Below are 19,609 nucleotides of genomic sequence, written 5' to 3' on the forward strand. Positions count from 1 at the left end.
GTATTGGAACAAAGACGTATTTGTAGCAATTTATTTGCCATCACAAAATCACATCAAGGCACAGAATAGTTGGGGTTGCCTCTGGAGGTGACCTCGTCCAATCCTTCTGCTCAGCACAGAGTTGCTACAGCAGCTGGTCAGACTGCATGTGCTCAGATACTATTTCCAAAGATGGAGACTCCACAGTCTCTCTGGGTGACCTCTTCCAGTGTTTGACCACACTCACCATAAAAAGGTGGGTTTTTTTCCTCACTTAAATGAAATCTATTGAATTTCAGATTCTGCCTATTGCCTGTTGTCTATTCACTGTTGTCCATTCCCTGGACAACACTGAGAAGAGTCTGGTTCGATCTTTAACCCCCACACCAATTAGGTATTTACACACATTGGTAAGATTCCCCTGAACCTTTTCAGCTCCCCAGCTCTGTCAGCCTTTCCTCACATGACAGATGCTTCAAGCCCTACATCATACTAGAACCTCTCCAATAAATTAATCTCTCTCTTGTACTGGGGAGCCCAGAATTGGACACTGCATCCCAAATGTGGCCTCATCAGGCTGAGCAGAGGTGAAGGATCTCCTCCCTTGATCTGCTGGCAATGCTCTGCTTATTGCATTTCCCTTTGTTGAACCCCCTGGGGTTCCTCTCAGCCCATTTCTCCAGCCCATCAAGGTCCCTCTGAATAGTGGCCCAAGCCTCTTGTGTAACTGCCACTTCTCCCATTTTTGTATCATTTGCAAACATGGTGGGGTGCACTCTGTCACATCATCAGATCATTAATGAAGGTATTCATAGAATCATAGAATCATTGAATGGTTTGGGTTGGAAGGGACCTTCAAAGGTCATCTAGTCCAACCACCCTGCAATGAGCAGGGACATCTTCAACTAGATCAGGTTGCTCAGAGCTCCATCCAGCCTGTCCTGGAATGTCTCCAGGGATGGGGCATTTACCACCTATCTGGGCAACCTCCTCCAGTGTTTTACCACCCTCATTGCAACTGTTGAACAGGACTGGCCCCAGTATTGATCACTGGTCACTGCCCTCCAGCTGGACTTCATGCTGCTAATCACAACACTTCAAGCCTGGAAGTTCAGCCAGTTTCAATCCATCTCACTTTTCACTTATCTATTCCATTCTTTACTGGTTCATTTATAGGGGTGTCAGGGAGGAGAGCATCAAAACCTTATTTGAGTCGAGATAAACAACATACACTCTCTACTTTCACCCACCAGGCCGGTTGTCTCATCACAGAAGGTTACTAGCTTGGTCAGCTGTGATTTCCTTATCATCTCAACTCCTGACTAATTGTTGGTAGCTATGAATTGGTGGCAACTTTATCAATAATCTCAGTTTTAGGATTTGGCTTGAAAAGAAAATTGAAGATATTTGGTTTTCAGACTTCCGGTCTAAGCTGACCAGGGAGTTTTTCAGAACTACAGAGACAAAGAACTTTTCTGCAATACTCCAGTTTTATCCAGCATTAGATGTGACTTCTGAATGGAAGTGGAATGGTTCATTGAAGAATGATGTAGAAGCCAGTGTTGAGCAGTTGATTTGACCATTGTGCAATGAGTGCAGTCATTCAGTTGTTCTGTGCAATTCACAACACAGGTCCTTGAAGAAATAGTATCTCATTCTCACAAGGAATGGATGAGTGAGGGAGTCAACATCCAATGTTTTGTTATTTTCCCACACTGAATAGCCTGCAGTTGATCACCTTAACATTCTGTTAGCACTCTTCAATTAGGTAGGTCAAGGTTTCAAAAAACTTAAATGACCAAATAAATTGTTTCTGTCTTGGCTCAATTTACTCAGGCATCCTGCGAGTCTGTATTTTACAGTTAAGATTTTGTGAAGGATCCTGAGGCTGAGAAACGTGCATATATGTGTAGGATTTGAAAGAGCCACTTCTAAGGAAAACAACTTCCAGCAACTAGAAAACAGGTCTAAGGTGTGTTACCAGCAGCACTTTACCAAAGGAACGCATTAACTGGCTGCTCAGCTTTTTCTTGCAGACTTTGTCTCAACTGCTACTGCAACAACTGATGCTACCAATGTACCTGGAGGAGATTCTTATAACTGTTTAATCATTATAAAAAGATATTTTTGATAACCCCTTCTGAATGGATTAATCAGAATTCTCTTTTGAAGCAGGAGAGAAATAAGCCTTACTAAGAATTTGAAATCCAAGCACCCAATCTAACGTTCTTGAGCTGCACCACACCCATACCTGTGCCTGCCCAAGCTCAGGGATGACAATTAGATCAGAGCTTCTGCACAGGCAGTCATTAGAATAATCAGATTTCAAAGCAGACAGTATTGAACTGGAATGAAGGGGACTGCATTTGATTTATACTGCTAAAGTGAGTACTTAAATGATTCAAAGAGAAAGTGAAGCAATATTTCTACTGAAGAGGCATTTAAAAAGGGAAACCTGGAAATTGGAGGTTGTTATTACATTAAGAGCTTGGTTAGTCATTTGAGGGAGAGAGATATTTAGAGGTCCTTAAGCAATCAAAGTTAGTGCCTAATGAGAACATCTGAGTTTTAAAGGTTTTTCCAGTTCGTCACTAGATGTCAGCCTGCGCCTTCGGGTTCCCATCATTCTGTGGCAATGTGCCCCTCTCTACCAGCACCCCACCAGGAATCTCCAACAGCAGGAGACTGGTCACAAAAATCTCTTAAAGAACTCCGTAAGTATTGTTTTGCATCCTTCAGCTGTCTTTATTTTAGTCCATGAAAAGGCAATTGTTACAAATGAAGGCATGAACATTTGAAGGAAACACGAGTGTTTTTGAAGCATCTTGTGCTGATTACTTACGAAACCCCAGATACCCAGTAGAATTTGTTGTTAACACGTAGTCTCAAAGCTGGAGTTGTAAAGACCCTCTGCCCAGGCCACAGGCCTGATGTGCACACTCAGAGCAGCTGCCCCTTCCTTGCAATGCCCAGGCTGGTGCCCCTGCCCATGCTACAGAGCGCAGATCTCATATACAGATAGATGGAACTTACAGCACATGTGAAACAGAATTTCCCTCTGCTCACGTGCAGCTGGAGCAGTGTTCTTTGGCCACGCTGGGCGCACACTGACCTGCACAGCCTGACCTGCCAATCTGGCCTAAACCAACATTTGCTCAATTGTGGGTGGATTGTGCCTCTTTTGAACTCCTGACCTACGTCTGGTGGATCAGTGGCTTAAGAGAGAGTTGCTGTCTAACTTCATAGACCAGTCCCTCAAGGTATTTTTCTATTTGGGTGATTTGCAAAATGTAAAGTTTTCATGTCTTTAGTGATCAGATACTTGAGGCTTCCTCTGAGCACGATACCTTGCTAGCATTATGGCCTAGCTATGGGTTGTTCTGAACACCATCTATTTTACTGCGTTGTTTCGCTGGCGTAAAATTATGTCTGCATTGACGTCCACAAAAGCACACAGGTTTTGTTATGCTGAGCAGCACAGAGGATGTCTTTTAGGCAATTTCCTATCTATAGACATTCATAGTTACACTTTAGACACCTGGACAGCTTTTTATGTAGTGTACAAGAACATTTAAGCATCAGGATAGGGATTAAAATTCCAGCAAGCCAAGTAAGAAACTATGCTGTTCAAAAGCAAACACTAAGAAGAGAGTCTGGCTTTGAAACGCATCCACTTTTCTTAATTTAGGTACTTTCTTCTGGCCCATTTAGACATGGTTAGATCTCTCTGAGCTCTGGAGTTGTGTTCATTATATCCTTTTCTCATACAGCTGTGTAGCTTTCTTCATCTGCTAGCACAGGCATTAGGGCTTTCTCCCAGGACATGTGAGACTCAGATGCATTTCTTGCAAATCCTTTGACACATTGGGCTGCTACATTTATAGGTCTAGAAAGCTCCCAGGCTCTTGCATGGCTTACTGAAACTTTAATTGAACCAGGACCTGAGAGCAAGTTAATCATTGTTCTCGGAAAGGGGAGACCTAGAATCCAGGCCTGGATCCAATATCCTCATCTGTATTTACACGGTAAAAAATCTTGGCACTTCCTCTTCAGGGCTTACACTCAACCGCTATGCTGCAAGACAGTGTTCAAGGGCTTGCTTTCCCTTTATGATCAAGCAACAGTGAGCAACTCATGCAACAGGGAACTGTTTCAAGCCAGAGGACTTGAGCACATACATGGAGTAGACCAGAGATTCAGTCATTCCCCAGGGATGTGCAAGGGGGGAAGGTGAGTTTCCTAGGCTATGGGCAAAAGCTCTGCCCACTTATTTAGCATTTCAAAAGAGAAGAGGAAGGAGCATAATCTGCACATGCATTGAAGGTGGGACAAAAGCAGCACATCTATACATACATGCAAAGGGATGTGGGGAATGAGTTAAGTTTGCAGCCCCTCCTTAGTGTGGCCTGGCACCATGTGGTCTGTGTTGGGATGCAGAGCTGCCTCCCTCCCTTCAGATACACACTGAGGCCAGTCCTGACTGAGAGATCCCCATGAAGCACAGAGGTAAGTGCTACAGACATAAGCAGATTTAGGCATGCTCAGGAGCAGACCTCTAGGCACAAAAAAATTTCCTAGAAAAAAACCTTTAAGTACCTACAGACTTCAACTGGCAGCCAAGTCAGGACTTAGGAACTTAGAGGGGCAGTTGTACAGTACTTAGAAGTTCAAGTTCTTCTGTGGATATATCTGATTTCTTCAGAGTCTTTGCATCTGTGTAAGTATGTCCATCAGCTGCCAGCTTGCTTCTGCGGTTCTTCTCCATGCACATGTATCTTCCCAGTTAGCAAGCTCCCAAGGCTGTAGTAGACATCTCTTCTGCCTTGAAAAAACAGAACAGCTTCTTCTTACAAGTAGCAGAACCAGTTGCTTCCAGTCCAAACCTGAATTTTACAACAGGAGTTACCAACACGTACAATAAACCTATCAGAGTCTGCAAAGCTTAATTGCCACTAACAGCACAGCAATTTTCTCTGGAGAGAAACAGCAAGTTTTCTCCACATCAGTACTTAGAGGTGACAAACAACCCTCTGCAGAAATGTTTTTTTTTTTAGCAAAGTCAAGCAGATGTTGGAGTTAGGCTGCAGGGTAAGGGGCTAGAAATAGAGAGGGACTTTTAATATTGTGTTTATATATTCTTCCCATTTGCAGTATTGAGGATTAATGAACTTGTGTTTTGACAACAAAAGCAGAATTGTTGAATTTTCCATCTTTTAAAAGAAATATTTTTATCTTTCCATTTTAAATTATTTTTCCTTGTAATTAACAAAAAAAAAAAAAAGTAAATACATAACCTTACCATAAAAAGTTTCACAGCTTAAAATTATGCTTTTTTCATGCCCTTAAAAGCTTCTTTCAGATCAACACCTAGTTATTTCCCAGTTAGTTCTCTGGAACACAGGCTGGGACAGGCGTTGTCCCTGCCATTCTCCAGGGTGCAAAAGCAGTGACCTGCAGGCTCTAGGGCTCCTCTCACCAGAGGAATTGAACCGGAGTTAACTGAAACACTGGCAAGTATCAGTGCAGACCCTTAACAAACACTTTCACAGAACAGAAAAACTTTGTGCTTGGTTTCAGTTGAACCTAGAAGTATCCCCGAGCAAGCAGCTTGAAGTGGCTCTGATTTGTTTCTTTTCCTCCCTGCCCCTTTTTTTTTTTTTTTTTTTAATTTACAGTTGTGCTGGAGTGAAATACAAACAGTCTGAAGTGCAGCAAGACGGAAACCTGCAGCCTCAGTGCCCTGGGAGAGACATCTGTCTTGCCACACACAGTTTGGGACTGTGGGTTTCCCCCCCATCAGCCTGAAGAGAGGATGGTGAACACTGTGTCAGGGGGCTGACACCATCCTCTCCAAAACCAGGCAAAGCAACACCTCTCCATGAAGCTGTAAGTTCTTGTACTTGGCTTTCTCCTTGGCTGTCAGGGTTGCTCTGTGTCCTGGCAGCAGCAGAGGGGATGGGGGGAGCTAGAAAAGCAGATCCTGCACAGATCTGGAGGGGCTCACAGTGCTCCTTGTCCTCTCTCTTTTGTGGGTCTCTAAGAGAGGGGAAAGGGGCCAAGCCTGAACAAGCAGGAGCCTTGTACCCACTTGTCCTGGCTGTTCCACCAGGGCAGGTGTGAAACAGGACATAGGCTGCCTGATCCCTGTGCCACTACTGGAGCACAGGGGGCAGGGACCATAGTCAGGCTGGCACTATTTACAATGCTATGCAGCAGTGAGAAAGCAGCCCAGCTCCCTCCCCCTGCCACAAACACACACACAGGGCTGGGAGGGCTGCTGGCCCTTTGCTACTTGCACCTGCAGGTTGGAGTGACAGAGTGGAGGCCTCCCAGCCTTGCTCCAACCCATCCAGTCCCTCTCCTCCCTACAGTGCCTTTCACATCCTGTATCCCCTCTGACTGGACTCCCATCACCCTCCCCAGTTCCTCTTCCCCAGAACACATACAAACACTAAAAGCATCTCCTGGGCATACCCCAATCCCCAGTGCACCACCATTGCCTCCTCCTACTCCTGTTCTCCAGTCTGGGGGACATTTTCAAGAAAACAATTTCCACCAACAAGCTTCTGAGAGCAGGCACAACCTACAAAGCATGTCTTTCACACAGAATCCCTCCTTTACCCCTCCCTTTGTCCCTACCAGGCATTCAATATCCCAGGGCCACATCTTGCATGGACCCCATAGTCCCACCCCCCAGAGCCCCCTGCCCATCTCAGCACTGCTGCTCTGCGGAGCTGGCAGGCAGCAGGTCATAGCGGCTGCTGTACATCACCACCCCAGGGGGGTAGTAGGCCACCTCCGGCTGAATATTTGCAGCAGGAGAAGAAGCAGTAACAGGGTGGACAGGCACCAAGGCGTGCAGGGCCTGCTCCTCCTGCTCAGGCTTGGTGGTGTCGGTGAAAGGACGCATGGTGGTGAGGGAAGGTGAGGTGATCCTCCAGAGGAGGCTCTTCAGTGCCTTTCGAAACTCCCTGCGCATGAGGCAGTAGAGGATGGGATTGAGGCAGCTGTTGGAGTGTGCCAGGCACACACTGATGGGGAAGAGGTACACTTGGGAGAGGAAGTACTCAGTACTGAAGTGCACTACGTTGAGTTTGATGAGGATGCCCCACGTTGTGAGTGCTTGGTTAGGCAGCCAGCACAAGAAGAAAGACAGCACCACGATGGACACTGACTTAGTCACTTTGGAGCGGCGCTTGGTGCTGGGGCCACTGCAGGTGCTGCCAACATGCTTGTCACTGATGAAGCGCACCAGGAGCAAGTAGCAGAGGCTGATGACGGCCAGTGGCACCACAAAGCCCAGGAGCACCTTCTGGATGTGGTACAGACCCAACCAGAACTGGGCATTGCTGCCTCGGCCCTCAGGGAACTTGACAAGGCAGAGCACATCATCAAATACGGTGGCAGTGGTGGAAAAAATGGCATGAGGCAGGGAAGCTAGGATAGCTAACAGCCAGATGAGTGCACAAAGCCACTTGGCAGAGCAGCAGCCACCTAATGGGTCACCTCGCCGCTGATTCTTCAAGGCTGAAGCCACAGAGCGGTATCGAGCCACACTCATGGCAGTGAGAAAGAAGACACTGGCATACATATTCATAGCTGTTACATACGAGACGATCTTACACATTGCCTTGCCGAAGAGCCAGTTGAAGTCCAGTGCGTTCTCCACTGCCCAGAATGGCAAGGTCAGCACAAACTGGAAGTCAGTCACTGCGAGGCTAGTCACAAAGAGGTTGATGGAGGACTTTCTCCAGCCTTGTTTGCTTTTCATCAGGTAGAGCACCAGCAGGTTGCCCACCAGCCCCATGGCGCACACCACAGAGTACACCAGTGAGATGACAATCCGCACCACATCAGAGCTGTCCCCCTGCATCCCGTCAGCTCGCTCGAGGTTGATGTTCTTGAAAAGCTGCAGGAAGGACATGTTGCTCTTGTTGCCCATCTGGGCACCCTCCAGCAAACCCAGCGGCAAGTCCCAGGACTCCCAGTCTGCTCCCTCTTTCATGCCGCCGGCTGGCGAGCAGGAACCGCTCTCGCAGGGCTCGCCCATCCCATGCTAGGGAGGGCGACGGGTCCGCAGGAGCCTTTCCCCAGAGCCCCGAGCCGGCAGCGGCGGGCGGGCTCTGCGGCGGGCGGGCTGCCGGAGCGGCGGCAGGGATGGGGACGGCGACTCCTCCGCTCGGCGGGTCCCCGCGGCTAGAGCCGATCCCGCCCCACGCCGCGGTTATATCCGCGCCGGCGGAGCCGGGGCATGCGCAGCGCGGCGGCGGAGCTCTCCCGGGTGCTGAGTGGGGGCGGCCGCGCCCCCGCCCCCCCGGCCTTGCGGTCCTCACTCGCTCACTCACGGCGGCTGCATCCCTGCCGCTCGCCTCCCTCCCGTTCCGCCTGCCCGGCTGGGGAGCGGGCGTGTAAACCAACCGAGCGGCGCATTTCCGTGGGCTGAGTTCGGCAAGTTCTCGAGCCGAGGCGATGCCCTCTCCCCAAAGAGTCCGCCAGCGAGTCAGCTCCAAAATACCCGCCGCTTTCCCTCCTGCGCTTGGGACGTGCTGGGGGGCGTCGCTCTCCTGCTCAGATGAGGGGCAAGCCCGAAACAAGCTGCGCCTTCCTGCCTGCGAAACCTCGGCACCAACCCTGGACGTGCTTCTCTGTCCTCAAAACGACCACATTCAGTGCAGAGACAGACAAAACACCTTTCCCACTTTTGGGTCATGGGAAGACGGTACTATCCCTAATTTTAGAACGAACGGCAGGGACAACCAAGTTGTGAAGTCCGGCTGCCGCTAGCACGTAGCGCCGGGGCGAAGGCAGAGGCGGGCAGGACCCGCCAGGGGCAGATGCCGCTTCCGCTGGTGACCGAGAGGCGGCCGCGGGCTCCCGGCAGCCGATCGCCCGCAGAGGGCCTCGGCGCGCCGGGCAGCGGCAGCACCGGCCCGAAGACCTGAGCAGCGGTAGCCGGCACATCCCAGCCCTGTGCTCTGCCACCCAATTTGCAGCAGAAACACAAAGCAACTGATAGGAACAGGAACCGAGGCTTTCTTTCTCCCATTCTGCTTGCGAATAAATCAAAATAAGTGCACATTCTGAAAGCGAAATATATTCTAAGTATACCTAAATAAAGCACTGTAAATCAGCCATCTGGGGGAGATCAAGGAAAGATTTAACAAGTACATTATTTCTCCCTAGTCTTTAAACTGAGTTATCTCATCGAAATTCCTGCAAAGACATGGCTGCGTGTGCCAACTGTTGCCAGCAGTCCACTCACTACTCCGGCTTACATCTACAGTGACCCCATAAAAGTTATCAGCTGGATCACAGGAGTGTGAAAGGGGAACAACAGTAACTATGAAGTTTTATACCTTTTTCGTGTTGTATATGACGAGGGTGCAACTTATGGGAATAAGCAATGCAATACTCTGCGAAGACAGCCTCCAGATTACTTGCTGTGCTAAATACATTGTTACTAGAACAAAACAAAATAAATGAAATAATAGGCCTTCAAAAAGTTGACTGCAGCAGACCTTAAAAAATGGACTCCTGACATTTCTTTCGAGCTTTTTGCAAATCATGGAATTTTTCTAGGCTTTCATACCTTTTAATTGCTGACTAGAGTTGCATTCAGGTGGCATTCTCAATAGTGGGGCATTAAGTGGCATCCCCTAGGCTGCTGAATGGCAACACTTTCTCAGACTTTCTCACCCAAAGTAAATCATCCTTGCCATGAAAACCATCAACCCCATCAGCCCCATCATTGTTGCTCTGCTGACTGTAAAACAGTACAGGCAGGAGAGAAAGACAAGTATTCTTTAGCATTAGTAGTGCAACAACCATATGAACAAGCAAAGCAAAAATGTCACGTTTTAGTCAGAGTTGCACTACTGCAGAGGTTCTGCAAATGGTTCCACAGGCAAAGTGGCCCCCAGCCCTCAGCAGCTCCGGCTGCATTGGCACTAGTGTCAGCACTTATCCAAAATGAAGGTTAGTAAAACAGTTGAAATAAGCAACTTCTTGTTCAATTTTCCCCATCTACTTGGTCCTTCCACTGTTAGTTCACAAGGGAAACATCATCTGTAATTGAACCACGCAGAGGCTGTGACACGTTCACTTGGTAAATCATTAGCAGGATGGACAACGAAGTATATTTTCTCCAGACTGAATTCTGCCCCATTCTGATCACATTGCTATCTCCACATTCAATTTTAAATATTTCATTGGAAAAAACTGCAGAAACCATGTCTTGCATGAAATTCATCTACCATTTGAATATTTCGCTGCTCGTATATCTTGTTGATATACTGCGGAAGCTGAACGGTAGTAAAGATTCAGAAAGGGGAGGGGGAGGGAAATCATGTCTGAAGATATATTGCTTATTTTGTTGGCCACCCAGAGAAATCACCAGCGTATGAACTGAAGTATCTCATGGGAACACTGGTCATGGATTTTGAACTCAGAGCTGCAAATGGGAAACAGTTGTCCAGGTTTTTGGCTCACATTCTGACCACTGGACAAATTTCTTTTCAGTGTTGGGTGGTTTGTCTTTTTTTTTTCAGTCATTCTTTACCTCAGAGAGGAAGTTTTACAGGCAGGTAAGGGAACTTGCTAAACCTAGATGAATAATAAAAGAAATATTAGCTGAATAATTTATATGTCGCACCACCAGAACATTTCCATAGCTGGAAAAACGTTTTAAAAGTCATTGCTATTTTGAAAAATATTGCAAAATTAATCAGATACATTACCTAAAGACTATTATTCTGGAAAATACTGTCTTCTGTTTGTTCATGATTTATTCCACCAATGCTGCCCAAGGCTTTTTGCTAATATGTGACTTTCTGGAGTCTTTATCAACGTGCCAGTTGGACTCAAGCTTTTTGAAAACAGTAATAAATTTGATGGGCACATCCTTTTGGTAAGTATTCTGGTGATAACAGGGAAAAAATGGCTGATTTGTTAACTTTGAAAATCTCAAACTGATCTTGCAGGGTTTTTTAAGAGGCTTTTTGGTTTACATAGTACTATGCTAAAATAATCCATAGGGCTGCTAGTTTGTCTTCAGATAGCATCAATCTGTACACCAAACTCAAAAACCTTGCACCAGATCAGACCACCAACAGAAATGGCACATTGATTTAGAATATATTGTATCAGAGATAAAAGTGTCCATTTAAGTAGTTCTCAAATAGCACTCAAAAATATTTCACATAATATGCCAAATAAACATTTGCTGAAAATGATAATTTTTCTACAACTTACACTGAAGGATCCCTATCATTTTTCACTTCCTTTACAGATCTCAGACACAAATGAGGGATGTATCATGATTACAGCGGTGACTAAGCCAGCTCCATGCTGTTCTGAAATGTTTTGGCATGGGAAATGTGGTTCTGTTTTTAATATGAAAGCCGTTTTTGTAGCTTAAAGCAGATTTTTGAAATATTTAATGTATCACTGTTTTAAATACAGAAACATGGCACTATCTCTTGCAGTATTGTTGTAGCAGCAAAGGATTTTTTTATCTTTCTCTATTCAACATAGCGAAGCAATGAGCAGCAATACTAAAGCTCATGAACACATTTCATTGAAAAGAGCTATTAATACGTGTTACTCAGATCAGCTTTATATTATTCTTAAATGTTGCATTCTTGCTACAGAATTCTGGTTTATGAATAGTTATTTTTATGGCATTTTTTCTCACTAAAACGGATTTTTGGAGCAGAAGAAGGAAAGAGAAATAGGGAAAAAACGGACATCACATATTTGTTTATTTTCTCATTTCTAATTTCTGGAACCCCTATAGTCTTCCCTTGGCTTTTTGTGAGCACAAGTGTGATGAGGAGCAGCTGAGGGAACTGGGGCTGTTCAGCCTGGAGAAAAGGAGGCTGAGGGGAGATCTTATCGCTGTCTACAACTACCTGAAAGGAGGTTGTAGCATGGAGGGTGTTGGTCTCTTGTCCCAAGTAACAAACGATAGGACAGGAGAAAATATCCTAAAGTTGCACCAGGGGAGGTTTAGATTGGATATTAGGAAAAATTTCTTCCTGGAAAGGGTTGTCAGGCATTGGAACAGGCTGCCCAGGGAAGCGGTGGAGTCACCATCCCTGGAGGTGTTTAAAAAGCATTTAGACGAGGTTCTTAGCAACATGGCTTAGTGGTGGGCGTGGCAGTATTAGGTTAATGGCTGGACCTGGTAATCCTAACAATCTTTTCCAACCTAAATTATTCTACAATTCTACAACTCTACTTTCTCCATCCTGTGAGTAAATGTCTGGTGTGACTCTGTGTGTGTCTACCATGGCAAGATTTTCACGGCAATTCTTTTCTTAAAAGTGCAGAAAGAAATGTACACAGGTTTTCACTACAAAATCTCAGTTAGACAACACAATCATCATACCCAGAGGAAAACATAATTGGTATGCTTAACGGACCACTGACATGTTCTCCAGAAACTAATATATGAATACAGATAAAAATTTTAACTTAATAATTACTCTAATTCTGTTCATGTCCTCTCCTCATTTGCTTCCAAGGTAGATCACTGATCACATGCTTTCCTGCAACTAATTTTCACAAAAAATTAATTTCAAAGTTGCTCCAGAAACATGCTTTAAAACAGTTAATACTGACACTAAGACCAAATGAGTTTTTAAATTCACATAGCCCAAGCAAGAAATTACCATTTTGTGACTTAGCTCACCAATTACAAGTAACAACCCCTGCTTGAGCACTGATCAGGAATCCAGGCATCCCAAAAAAACAAATGTAATAAAATCACTGACTACTTCGGAGTTTACTTCTTCCTGTTACCTGAATCTTCCTACAGCCATACTATTAGTTGAATGTCGGCAAATACTTTTTTTGCATGAGTAACTTAAGAAATTCCAAAAATCTTTAAAGACTATAATTAAAATGGAAGTTGAGAGATTTACAATGTCTCTGATTCAGTTGCCAACAGTTAGCTGTATTAAGAGGCTGCATCTGTAAATAAGAAAGAGGGGATAAGTCAAAACTAAAAGCACTCACAAATGTCCATCTAAATCTGTGTCAAGAAAAAATATCAATGAATGCACAATAACTACCCAGCAAACTCCACAGAGTCATTGGGATTCTTTCAGTTCCTCTCTCTGTTAATACTCAGTACCTTTAACATGGCCCACCATATCATGTGTGATCCATCTTCTCAACATTTCTAGTCCAAGCAAACTGTTAATCTGCCTGTATAGTTAACAGATAGTCAGGTCCAGACAATGCCTCACCTTGTACGTAACAGAATGGGATGCATTATCCTCCAGAGTCTCTTCTCTCCCCGCTGACCAGGTGAGCAGACAAACAAGTGCGTATTATATGCCTTTTAGGTTTTTACAGTTTGGGTTGGAGAATCTCATTTCCAGTGAGGCAAAATTTCCTGACTGTCTTCAGTTTGGTTGCATTTCGTAGCAACCCGTCAACCTCAAATCACGTTACTTATGTTGCTGTTCCTCACTGCTCATAATCTCTGCTTTTCTGTCTCTCTGTATACATTTATGCAAGCATATACATTCCTATACACACAGTTCTTTTACTTCTGGCCTTAAGGTCTACTTCCATTTAAAAAGAACACAGATATTGACTGTGCTTGGACTGTGTACTGGTTTGACTGTCTCTTGATCACAAATCTGTTTTCTTCTGACCTCCTTTCAATAACTGTGCCAGCTTTTCTGTGTTAAGCTGCAGTTACTGAACTGCAATACTTTTGATGTCACAACTGATGCAGTACTGTATTAATTTTATTTTCATAACTGAGGTTGTGGTATATTAAAACAACGCCCTTACGTTCATAAAAATCTCCAAGGTGATGTCTCTCATGTTACGTCTCTCAGAACATGAAACCACTAATTAACTCCTTATAATTAGATTTTTACAATTATTAATGAGTGACCAAATAGTTTAAAATATAGGTCTCTTATTTTAATAGTGCACCAATGCTCTTCTGAATCAGGTCTGTACTCAGAAGACACAATGCCATAAATCCTGTTCACTTAAACAGTTGGCCTAAGTATGTCCTCGCAGCAGGAAAGTCCTTTCTGTTTGTGCCATTGCTTCACATTTTAACTGTGACTGTGTCAGCTACAGCCACAGCATCTCTTAGGCAGGAAACCTACTGTCCCCTGGGGTATTCTCTGACACTACACACAGTGAATAATTTCTTCTCTGTATGTGCACGCTGGCCCAAAGCCCAGGGACTTACAGAAGTTTGGGATCAGATTCCCACAGTTCCTTTTCTCCATTCTGTATGACTTTTGCACCTACAATTTTTGGCCATAAAAAAAAAAAAAAAACAAATAAAACAAAACCACCCATATTCCCACAAATTCTTCTTGAGTTACTAAGGCTTTTGTTTTTTCATAATTTCCTGACTTTTTTCTTTCACTCATGTGATGCTGTCTGGAGAAGAGATAACAGGGAAGAAAATGAGGAGGAGCAACAGGTTGAGAAAGTTAGTCCAGAATGAGGAACTCTGTAGCCTCAGGAAAGGGCAGAACAACAAGCAACTCATGCTTGGAGAGAATTATAGGCAACAGGCATTAACTTTTCCTGCTGAGGAAGAAACCAAGATGGGATCCTGCATGAAATACTAGTTGCCTCACATCAGACACAGTGAACACCTCTCTAAAAAGATGACCGGAAATTGAAGCAAATAGTTATATGCCTCTCACAGAAGGGCTGTTTTTCTGATTGCCTTCAGTAAGTTTGTTAAAATAGTACTTTGTAAACATACACCGATGCCTTGAACTTCCACACCTTTTTTTTCAATGCTCCTAACCTGTTCTGCTTATTCTATAGTCCTTTACCTTTTTATTCCTTCAGGTACTTCCTTATTCTTAAATTATTTTAAAATATTCACAGAAAATTGTGTAGCTTGTTGTATGCAACAATAGTCAAGTGTTTTTAAAATGTTAAGTATTATAGACATTATACCAATTTCAGCTCACAGCTTTAAATTGACTTCATAGGATTACTGACAAGAAGATAAGCAGGCTACAATATCCAATACCATCAAACAGTCTAGTGCCCACTATGTGGCTACACTATTCTAAGAATCCTAATGGCTAGCACACCAGGAAACTTGTTCCTGTAACAAGCGAGGTAACGTTATTCATATGTAGAATATACAGACAGCTACATCATAATACTTTACAATGAACAAACCTTCTCTTGGCAAGTGGTGTTGGATGTAAAATATTACGTAAATCATCTTTTGCATAGTGTCATCCTGTTAGCTAGAAGAGGGCACGTTATGACTCATAAGTCAAATATCACTCTTTTATAAACGTTCTGTTTCCAGAGTTATCAAGTCTCAAGCCTGTGAGAAGCCACATTTCCATCTGATTTAGAAATCCTTGGAGTTTTAACTCCTCCTTGCATTTTCATTCTCTGGGGTTCGAGGTTCAGTTCTCACAGTTAAGGCAGCTGAACTGTGACAGTCATTCGCTTTCAGGAAAGTCTGAGTCAGTTTTAAGCAGAAGGCTACCAAGGCAGATGAGGAGTTCAGCCCAAGTGTGAAGGACAGGACGGTACCCAAGCAGTGCCGTGGGCACCCACCTTGGTATCTGGGGAGCAGCGTCTGTGCGGTAACCTCAGGATCCCTCGCCTGAGGGCATCCATGGTATGGAGTCATAGAATCACTTCAGTTGGAAGAGACCATCAGGATCATCATGCCCAACTATAACACAGCCCTAGCACTAAACCTTGTCCGTAAGAACCTCATCTAAATGCTTTTTAAACACCTCCAGGGATGGTGACTCAACCACTTCCCTGGGCAGCATGTTCCAGTGCCTGACAACCCTTTCCTGGAATAAATTTTTCCTAATACCCAATCTAAACCTCCCCTGGTGCAACTTCAGAACATTTCCTCTTGTCCTGTCACTTGCTACTTGGGAGAAGAGACCAACACCCTCCATGCTACAACCTCCTTTCAGGTAGCTGTAAACAGTGATAAGGTCTCCCCTCAGTCTCCTTTTCTCCAGGCTGAACAGCCCCAGTTCCCTCAGCTGCTCCTTATCAGACTTGTGCTCCAGAGCCCTCACCAGCTGAATTGCCTTTCTCTGAACTCTCTCTAGCACCTCAATAGCCCATGGGATACACATAAAAAAGTAGGTGCCAAGGCTGTTAGAAACTTCCCCTACACAGGGAGGACATTCAGAAGGGGTTCCAACGAGCCAGCCCGCTGGAACGGCCCCAGCGCTCAGGGAGACCAGCTGGAAGCCGGGCTGTGGCTGTGCGGGAGCCAGAGGCCTCGGCCGGACCCTGGGGCTCCGGGCGCCTCTGGAAGGTCGAGGCCGTCGCGGCGGGAAACGGCGGAAAACGCATTGAATCCCCGCGTGCTTCGAGCGCTCCTGCCACAAGCCGGGCAGGGGCAGCCTCTGCCAGGGCGGCTGCGGGATCCGGCCCCGCCGCGGGTGTCCGCTGAGAAGAGGCTGCCTCGTTCGGGCCGGCCCCCCCGAGGGCTGCCGGGGCTCATGCCCCACCTTTGCCACGATGTAGGGCGGAGTGGGGGGACGGCAGCCCCCGCAGGCGGCCTCTCCTCCCCTCCCTGCTGGCCCGGCCCGGTTCGCTCCGGCGTGTTAACCCCGGCGGCTCCGAGGCGGAGCGGCTCCCTTCCCACAGCCCTCCTTCCTCCGTCGGCAGAAATCAGACACCGGGGCGGCCCCGCGCAGCGCTTGTGGGGAGCGGCGCCTGGGTCCGGGAGGCCGCTCCGCCGCTGCCCCGCCGCCCGGCCATGCCGCGGCCCGGCTAGGGCTCGGCGGTCGCGGCGCCCCGCTCGGAGCTCCCCGCCCGCACCATGCCATATGCCCTGCGGAGCCGGGCGGCGCACGTCTCCTTCTGGCTCCTCGTCCTTCACGCCCAAGCGCCCTGCCTGGGCAGGACCCCGCCGGCCGGAGGCGCCCTCTTCCCTGACGGAAGGCAAGGTGGGTAGCGGGGGCGGGCTGGGGTGCGGGGAATTGCCCGGGCACGGCGGCAGGACGAGCGGGTTCCCGCCGCCTCTCCGCCGAGCGGCCTCGCCGCGGGTGTGCTTCCAGCCGCTCGGGTCGCGGCGGGGTCACGGGGGGGGCGGTGAGCCCCCCTGTGTCAGCCCCGCCGTGTCGGCCCCGCCGTCCCCCGCCTGCTGCTTGCGCTGCCCGAGCTCCCCCCGGGCACCGGCGGCTCCGGGGCATTTGAAGTTTGGCAGTGGGAGCGCACGGCTGCGGCTGTGTCTTACTGGTGCGTTCTGGGAATCGTTGAGTTGCATTGTGTAGGTGAAGGTCTTGCTAAATGTTGCTTTTTGCTCATCTTCCTCGTTAAGAGGCATCTTTCAAAATACTGGAATCGCTTGTACTACTAAACTGGAAAAAAACCAACAAAACAACCCACGAAACTTACTGTTCTGGTTATTCATCTTTTCTTTGCTTTTCTTAAACAAATTATCACTTCTGCACAAAAGGATTAGTGTTACCAGGATGTAAGCCCCACTGCAAGTTGCTCATATTCAGTGAGGGATTAAATTAAGAGAGAGGCTTCATATGTGAGAGGAGTCTCTTGAGGCTGCTCCCTCAGGTGGATTCATTTTATTCCACCAGTGGTACCAGCTGCACACCTCCCCAGAGGAGTGTAACTCAGGAATTTTATTCTGCTGCCTGTTACAAGGAAAATCAGAGAAGCAGTTCCCAAGAGAGAAAAAGTATAATTAGCTGGAAGACTTTGCCTGATGGAAGAAGACCCCAAAGTGCAGGAGGAAATTTTTCTTCCTAAAAACCTTCTTGATGCGATCAGCAGCTGTGGTGCTGCTAGTGGGAGAGCTTGAACACAGAAGAAAATCTTCTGTGTCCCTCAGAGATGGTGGAAAGGAAAAGTGGTGAAGTAAGATGCCTGATAAATGAACAATTATCCTGAAGTTACTTCCTGCTAGCACATGGTAACTGTATAATTGTTAGGCATTTGGAAATGAATGTAGAATTAACGTAACTTTCTATGCATGAAAAACCTAGGCTTTTCTAAGTGTCTGCAAATAACCATTTGTAAAGGAACAGTTCAAAATTTGGCTATTTTTTTTTTGCAAAGGAAGATTGAATGAAGTGTGAAGGACTAAAATTTATGTCTTACATAGCTGAAGTGACTTTTAAGTGTTGCATTACCTCCACATCCGTGATGAGTGTGGAGGATGGGGCAGTTAAGGATACCCTTGCTGAATGTTGAAGACCTCCTCTCTGCCATGGGGTTTCACAGCTTGGAGTGTTTCCTGGGTAAACAGCCTTTCTGTGGCCTCCTGCAGAGATGAGCGATGATATTTCCTATCCCAAGGAATCATTTGAAAAGAAGACAGAGACTCTTGAGGGGCAGACGTAGATGAACTACAAAGATGGAGGTGAAAAAATGGCAAATGATTATGTGTCACAACTTTAAGGAATTTTGTCAGCAAATATGTTATCTGTCTAAAAGAAATAGTGCATTTCCTGTCATTAGTGACAGACCGTGTATGTTTTTCTCTTTATCCTAGTTTATTCATTTTGTGTACAGCCATTCTTGATGTAGGCTATGTGTGGTGAGTTTGAATCCAGAGTAGCAGAACAGACAGCAATGGTTTTGAGTATTATGAGATGTTTTAAATGATGTACAATTAGGAGGGTCTGCAGGGGAGGTTTCTCCAGCACCTTGAAACAATTCTTAGATGCTTCAAACAAGCATGAAGGATCTGAACCTTGCTCATGCCCTGTGCCCAGAAGGGTCTGTGCAAACACTGTGCTTGCAAGGCAAAGCACTGACTTGAACATGTCCTGCTCAGCCTAATGTTTCTGTCTTGCTGGCCACACCAATGCAAGCCCATGTTCTCAGGCTGCGGCTGCAGAAAGGCAGTGTGTTCTCTAGAGCTACACAAGCCATGCAGGGAAGTATTCCCTTTCCTGGCCTGTAAATCCCTGAGCAGTGCTGCTTTACTGAGAGAGCTTTCCTGGAGGTGTCTAAAGAGAAGGAGGCCAACTCCAAGGCTTGTCAGTGGCACGGGGGTAGATTCCCTTGATTTAATCTTTGATGGCACGAAGTTTTATGGAAAACTGTGATGTTTTAATATGGGTTGCAGTGACCACGATATGGTGGAGTTCAGCATCTCATGTGGCAGGAACAGAATAGCAAGTAGAATTGCAACCCTGGACTTTGGCAGGGCTAATTTCGGCCTTTTCAAGCAATTGCTGGGGGAAATCCCATGGGCAAGACTGCTTGAAGGAAAAGGGGCCCAAGAGAGCTGGATTGCATTCAGAGATTGCTTCTTCCACGCTCAGGATCAGAGCATCCCCACATGTAGGAAGTTGAGGAAGGGAGCCAGAAGGCCTGCGTGGTTGAATAGGGATCTGTTGGGTATGCTCAAGCAGAAGAGGCGAGTTTACAGGTCATGGAAGCAGGGACTGGCCACTTGGGAGGAATATAAGGCTGCTGTTAGAGGATGCAGGAAGGCAGCTAGGATGGCCAAGGCCTCCTTAGAATTACAGCTGGCGAGAGGGGTCAAGGACAGCAAGAAGAACTTTTTCAAATACATAGCAGATAAAACTAATACCAAAGGCAATGTAGGCCCACTGATGAGTGAGGTGGGTGCCCTGGTGGCAGAAGACACAGAGAAGGCAGAATT

At 46.3% G+C, this 19,609-nt stretch overlaps 2 protein-coding genes across 5 annotated transcripts in view; one reads left to right on the top strand and one right to left on the bottom strand.

Moving 5' to 3' along the window:
* Positions 1-2,698: 2,698 nt before the first annotated feature.
* On the bottom strand, positions 2,699-8,745 carry RXFP3 (relaxin family peptide receptor 3). Its single transcript, XM_071802299.1, has one exon. It carries the CDS (start codon positions 8,027-8,029, stop codon positions 6,692-6,694), a length of 1,338 nt encoding a protein of 445 aa, XP_071658400.1. The 5' UTR covers positions 8,030-8,745; the 3' UTR covers positions 2,699-6,691.
* A 7,950-nt stretch (positions 8,746-16,695) lies between these two features.
* ADAMTS12 (ADAM metallopeptidase with thrombospondin type 1 motif 12) overlaps positions 16,696-19,609 on the top strand; it is a 171,404-nt gene continuing 168,490 nt past the window's right edge. For 2 of the 4 annotated variants that reach the window (XM_071802790.1, XM_071802789.1), the window contains exon 1: positions 16,696-16,922. In XM_071802790.1, the coding sequence (XP_071658891.1) occupies positions 16,796-16,922 (127 nt within the window). In that variant the 5' untranslated portion in view covers positions 16,696-16,795. The remainder of the gene's footprint in view (positions 16,923-19,609) is intronic. The other 2 variants (XM_071802788.1, XM_065861194.2) reach the window with 2 other exon arrangements.

The sequence above is a fragment of the Patagioenas fasciata genome, chromosome Z (assembly GCF_037038585.1).
Source record: "Patagioenas fasciata isolate bPatFas1 chromosome Z, bPatFas1.hap1, whole genome shotgun sequence".
Taxonomy (NCBI): domain Eukaryota; kingdom Metazoa; phylum Chordata; class Aves; order Columbiformes; family Columbidae; genus Patagioenas; species Patagioenas fasciata.

Excerpts from the sequence above, each read along its gene's own strand:
- RXFP3 (XM_071802299.1), bottom strand. The coding sequence starts at position 8,029 with ATGGGCGAGCCCTGCGAGAGCGGTTCCTGCTCGCCAGCCGGCGGCATG.